Source organism: Melanaphis sacchari, unplaced genomic scaffold (assembly GCF_002803265.2).
Source record: "Melanaphis sacchari strain LSU unplaced genomic scaffold, SCAv2.0 Contig182_pilon_pilon, whole genome shotgun sequence".
Lineage (NCBI taxonomy): Eukaryota > Metazoa > Arthropoda > Insecta > Hemiptera > Aphididae > Melanaphis > Melanaphis sacchari.
In genome coordinates, this window is record NW_020270870.1 from 327243 (window position 1) to 333659 (window position 6417).

The 6417-nt window shown below is 28.8% G+C and overlaps 2 protein-coding genes across 2 annotated transcripts in view; one reads left to right on the forward strand and one right to left on the reverse strand.

Annotated features, from left to right (window-relative positions):
- Positions 1–253: 253 nt before the first annotated feature.
- Positions 254–1057, reverse strand: LOC112592615 (ATP-dependent DNA helicase pif1-like). The gene has a single exon (XM_025336732.1). The coding sequence runs from the start codon at positions 1055–1057 to the stop codon at positions 254–256; it is 804 nt and encodes a 267-aa protein (XP_025192517.1).
- A 3025-nt stretch (positions 1058–4082) lies between these two features.
- LOC112592611 overlaps positions 4083–6417 on the forward strand; it is a 6249-nt gene continuing 3914 nt past the window's right edge. Inside the window, exons 1-4 of the mRNA XM_025336727.1 lie at positions 4083–4460; positions 5522–5804; positions 5870–6094; positions 6156–6331. Coding sequence (XP_025192512.1) covers positions 4454–4460; positions 5522–5804; positions 5870–6094; positions 6156–6331 — 691 coding nt within the window. The 5' untranslated portion in view covers positions 4083–4453. The remainder of the gene's footprint in view (positions 4461–5521; positions 5805–5869; positions 6095–6155; positions 6332–6417) is intronic.

Sequence of the window (6417 nt, forward strand, 5' to 3'; positions counted from 1 at the left end):
GCTTCGCCCGTGATTGGTTGTTTATTTTGCCTTCGAACCATGATATGTAGAATTTTTTATTCAAATATTATTGTTTGATGTGATCGGCAAGTAAATATAAAAAAAACGGTTTATGAAAACGGATTGAAATTTTTCTAGCGTTATAAATGATAAAAATAAATACAGATAAAAAAGAAATAATTTATGGTTGATAAAGAATTTTATTGAAGTTGATGAAGAAAAAAAAAGAAAAAAAAGAATTAAAATAAGAATTTTATAAGACTTCTAAGTATATGATGTTTTTTGTTATATTTCCTGTTGAAATTAAAATCATAAGATGATTCGGGTCCCCAGTTCGAGAAAATGCCACGTATAATTGGCCATGTGAAAAGCACTCTGTACGAAGATCTACGCCAACGTACTTGAATGTTTGTCCTTGCGCTTTGTTTATGGTAATGGCAAAAGAAACTTTAACCGGGAATTGAAGCTGTTTGAAAGAAAACGGCAAGTCAGAGGGAATCATGGGAATTCTTGGAATAAATGCAATTTCTTCTTTCGCTGACCCTGTAAGAATTACGGCTTCTATAATATTATTTCGCAACGATTTTATTTGTAATCTTGTACCGTTACATAAGTTCGGTGGTTGAAGATTACGTAATAATGTAATTGGAGCACCAATTTTTAATTTTAGCTTATGAGGAGGAGATCCTGAAGGAGAAAGAGAATTGAGAAATTCTTGTGGATAATGAATAGCATCATCTGTTGATGTAACTGTATCAATAGATAGATATTCACGTGAGTGTCCATCGAATTTTAAAAGGATAATATCATTAATTTCTCCTGCTGTTACATTTCTCGGAGAGATAATAGCTCTTTCAAATAACCACTGATAAGATTTATTGGACAGATTTAAAATGTCAGGATAAACTGTAGAAAACAACTCTTCCACGTTATTGACCACCCGTCCGATCGTGTGATTGACAGAAATGTAACCATTTTCATTTTCTAAAGTTCCGTTTCCAATTTTCAACAACTGTGCTGGAAAAATATCGCCCCCTCCGCATAAATAAACTCTCATGTTTGTTCGCAAATAAAGTTTTCAACATAGTTCCATATAGGGGAAGATTTTAAGCAAGCATTAACGACATCAGCTCGAGTACCTTTATCATCATAATTATGTTGCGGAATCTAAATCCTCCTAAATTGTGTAATGGTACACGATTGTCCATCAAGAAACTGATGAACAATGTAATACAATCAACGATCATCAAGGGCAATTTCAAAGGGGAGGAAGTCCTTATCCCACGAATTCCGACCATTCCAACAGATCTTTCATTTCAGTTTAAGCGGATTCAGTTTCCTGTTAGATTGGCTTTTGCGATGACAATCAATAAATCGCAATGCCAATCGTTGGAAGTCTGTGGGATCAATTTGAAATTTCCATGTTTTTCGTACGGGCAGCTGTACGTTGCCAGTTCGCGTGTTGGAAAACCGTCTTCGTTGTTTATTTTTGCACCAGAAAACAAAACGAAAACATTGTTTATCAAAATGCAATATATTGATTTCTGTAACAATTCATTACAATGGAATACTTGAATTTTATTATCAATCTAGATTTTATTTGAAGGCGTTAAGTTAACCGGGTCAACTTAATTTAAAAAAAAAAATATTAAGCAAAACAACGTTTGCCTGGTCAGCTAGTTATTTATATTATATTTATATTTATATTTTTATCTGCTAGAGGGCGCCACCGGTGTAACTCAGTTTTTGTCTCTAAATCTCTAACTCACAGGAGTTAGGTCCATAATTTATGCTATAAACCCGCTCCCCGACATTCTCTATCATTTAAAAAAAATTTCAGCCAAATTGGTTCAGTAGTTTTCTCGGTTAGCACGGTCTAAGAAAAACCCTTACAATTTTATATATAGTATAGATTAATACATTTCAAAATAAATACAATTCAAAAAAATATTTTCCTAAATTATTAACTCCAGAGTATATCTGTACATGAGTAATAACAGAATAAGTATATAGGTACCTAGTAATAATGATTATAAGATATGAAAATTTAAAGTGTGGAATCTACATTTATGATTGATTTTAAAAAAGTTTAAGGTAATATTACAAGTTTTAACCAATCATAATAAGCAATTTATCCTATTTAAAAATACACTATACGCTTCAACAACTGAAAAAGTTTTTTTTTCCCAAAATCAGTTTTCTATTCACATAATCCACGATTATGTTCTCTTCAAATTTCACGTTTCACATTTTATTTGACCATTTTTCAAACCTAAAAGTATTGAACATAATTATTTAGTTACGCAATTTATACACAGTTTTTTTTGATAGATATTGTCGTTGATCGTTGCGATATAAAATTTGATAATGCATCTAGTGTATTATCTAAAGTTCTAAAAATAATATTTATCAAATATATATATGTATTATGATTAATGAAATAAAAATAAAATATTTTAATACTTGTATTTAATACCTACTGTACAGTACATTAAATTAATAAGTTATTTTTATTGAAATATTAAGTAGGTATTGTTAATGCCCCTTATAATAAATTGTCCCTAAAACATAACGTATACGGCGACGATCACCAGTACCGGATCTAACATTTTTTTAACCCGGGGCAAAATATGAAATTGGCGCCCTTTTATATCAATAACCTTAGAAATTTGTGCCCCTTTATGAATAGTATCCGAGACACATGCCCCGAATTTCCCCCCCCCCCCAAGATCCGGTGATGACGATCACCAAAATCTCTTTTTACAGTTCTCCGCACAACGAACATCGACATATTATCTCCTCCGGACAGTATAAAACCACGCTATCTGAAGGAGTTTACACTACTTACTAGTTTTGTTGTTTATCACCTAAATATACCTTAGATATCTACCCATCTTAATATCACTCAATGCCATTTGAAAAAAATTATGGAGAAAAGAAAACAATAATTGAAAATATTTAAAGCAGATAGATATAGGTAATAACTTATAAATTAATTTATACTTACATCAGTTACATCAATGGTTATCAAAATAGTAACAAAATAAGTAGGTTTTAATTAAATCAATCTTAATGATTGATTTTAAAATAACATTATTATTAATAATAATCTGAAAGACTGAACGCATCAGTATAATGGTATTTTTCTAGTAGAAAAAATGTTTTGATTTTCAATTAGGTACAATATTTTTCCTTTTAGAAAGATGAATCTAGTTCAACGTATCTTCAACGCTCTACTATACATTTATCTCCAATCAAACATCAAACAGTGGCAGGGAGATATAAGATTATTTAAAGCAATTTCTTCATGTATGAAAGCCCTTTGGCTACTGCTACTTATTAAGGGTGGTGGTAAAAATATTTAAAATATACAATATGCTTCAAAGCCTCCATAATTTCGCGCCGCCACTACAATCAAACACTACGTAACGATATTAATATGAAATCCATCGATAAAGAAGCATGATTCTATTATACACGCTTTCACAAGAAAATTCAAAATCATTCCAGCATTATCAGAGAATTTACATCGTAAGTTAAAAAGAACGCGGTTTCATGATTTACTTCAAATTTAACCCATATCCCTAAACGTTTTGAAATAAACAATAATGTTAATGAAAAAAAAAAAGAATCAAGATAAATGTCGCTCAAGAGCGACTGCTTAATCCTTAATCATACCCTTTAGTACAAAAGTTTATTGTGCATCTTATGTATAAATTGTTAATTTCAAATAAAAATATAAAAAAAATAATTTTTATTTATTATATTATGATTTACGATGTAGATACTATTAGTAAATAATAATAATAATTATTATTTAACATTATAAATAGTTAGTTATAGTATAGGTATTAGATTATAAAATTAATATTGTTTTAAATTAGAAAAAAATCGTGTTAATTCTATGATTATAACGTTTATAAAGTGCGTGTCACTGAAATGGTGAAATCAGAAATAGATATAATTAATAACTATTTACTATATTGTAAAAGGATCTTTTAAGTCTATGTTATCACATTGGTGACGTGACGTCATTGGTTATGTCTGTACCTTGGGTTTTTTATTACATATTTTGAGTTTACGACGATTTTGATGATTACGTTTATTAAAATCTATTGTGTATTTGACTATTTGTGTTAAAAATCGTATTTCGCGTTCGTGTCGTGAACCGACTGGACATATGACGTTTTGACGTTATCGCCGTGAAACAAACCGAAAATATTGTTATTAAAAAACAACGGATAGTTTTAGTCTTATCGTAGTTGTGGAATATGGGTTAGTACTTAGTATTCAAATTCGATCGAATTATCGGCCGTAATACAATCTGAATTATTGTTAATTTATAAACCGTTCGTCGTTTAAGAGTTGAACCGTTTTATGGTCGATGTTACTTACGTTATTACATTAATTGCTCGTACCTCATAGCTCAGTTGGCACTGGGTAGCGACCAAAAATGGCAGGTAAGCGTTGTACCATTCTTTTACTATTGGGTACTGTACGTTTTGTTCGTGAAATCGGTACACAGTGGTAAAAGTGAGCTTTTCCCTTGCATACAATTGTATGATTATATACATCATCATTATTATTATTATTATTATTATTGTCTATTATCATTATATTTACGTAATGAAGGTATTTTCAATATTGTTTAATATGTTATTAAATTATAAATTATTTCATATTTTATACTTAACACATTACGACCCTATGATCTTAATACATTTTATAATTATTTGTATGCAAGTGTCAACTTTTGATGCTTGTCCCAAATCTTTATTCTATTTGTATAGGCAAACTGAGTTTTAGGGTGGCAGGGTGTCATATTTTACTAGTGTTATATGGATGTTTATGGGTGACGATTTCATAATTCCTCTATTATATTGTGTTAACTATTAAAAATATATCGGTTATGTTATTTTATCCATTTTTATTTATTTTATGAACATAAATTGAATTGAAGTATATTACTCTATTTTGTGTTAATTTACATTTGCAAAATATACATGAATATATACTATGTAGTATAAAAAACAAAAACAAATTTATTATTGGACTATAAGAATATGCTTTTAAAAATAATAGTTAATTTCTATGAGTTTCTTATAAAAATTAACTTTTCTTTACAAGACATCCATTGTCTATCTTCATTAGTTAATTAAAATTTAAAATCTATTGATTATTAATTGAGTCTTTAAGCCAGTAGTATGAATTAGTTTAGGTTAGTTAGGTAAGTTATTTCATATACAACATTCATAATATACTATTTAATATGTTAACGTTTGAATACACTTGACATAATTGTAATTCATGAAATAAACATACATAGAATGTGCTGTTTTGTCCACAGTATCTGTATGTTGATATTTCATTTAATATTAATATCAATATAGACTTCTAATAGTTAATTATTTATTTAAAAATAATTTATATTTTTTCAAAAATACACCTATTAAGATCAATCATAACTATTTATTGAAGTTGATAAATAGGTTTTAAATATGATTTTTATTTCATTGTCTAGACCATAATTATTGTGATAATGAGAATGTATTAAAATTCACTGAACCATCTATTAGTGACAATTATGAATCAAAATGTATAATATCCATGTCAGATGATCCTGAGTATGGAGAAGTACCTAAATCTGGCCCTCAAACAAAGCTTAAATCAAAAATAAAATCGGAACAATCTCATTCCACTTGGTCACCAGTTCGCACTGCTCCAGGTTTACGACCAAATTGCACAATATTTTATGATGGAAATGGATTTGCCTACCACAACCATAAAATTGCAAATAACAAAAAGTAATAATAATGTAATAGTGTTCAAATAAATTGAATTTTGTTTTATTTTAAATATTTTTATACAGGTATTTAAAATGTACACAAAAAAGTATTAAAAAGAAACCATGTCCAGCTAGAGCAGTTATTAGAAATCATGACAACATGATTCGCCATTCAGGAGAACCGCACACACATAAACCAAGAAACTATGATGAAGATTTATTAAAAAGAAACTTTTTGATGACAATTAGAGAAAGAGCAATCAATGAAAACACACCTAATAGAGCAATTTTTGATGAAGAAATAAAAAAGTTAGTTTACTTTATCATAAATTGTTAATATAATAATAATGAATTATTAAATTTTTAATAGAACACCAAAACTAAGAGGTAAAGTTACCTTTTCGAGTACTGCAAGAAGGATGCAGAGATTTCGTCAACCACAAAAAATGCAAGGTCCATTATTTCCTATAGAAGATAATGAACTCATTGATGCAATAAATGATTTTAAAAATATTCCTCTTGAAGAAAGTTCTGCTAATAAAGATAGTACTATTAATAAAGAGAGTACTACTAATGAAGAGAGTACTATTAATGAAGAGAGTCCTATTAATGAAGAGAGTCCTATTAATGAA

Bases quoted from the DNA above. Each gene is read 5' to 3' on its own strand.
- LOC112592615 (XM_025336732.1), bottom strand. From the start codon at position 1,057: ATGAGAGTTTATTTATGCGGAGGGGGCGATATTTTTCCAGCACAGTTG.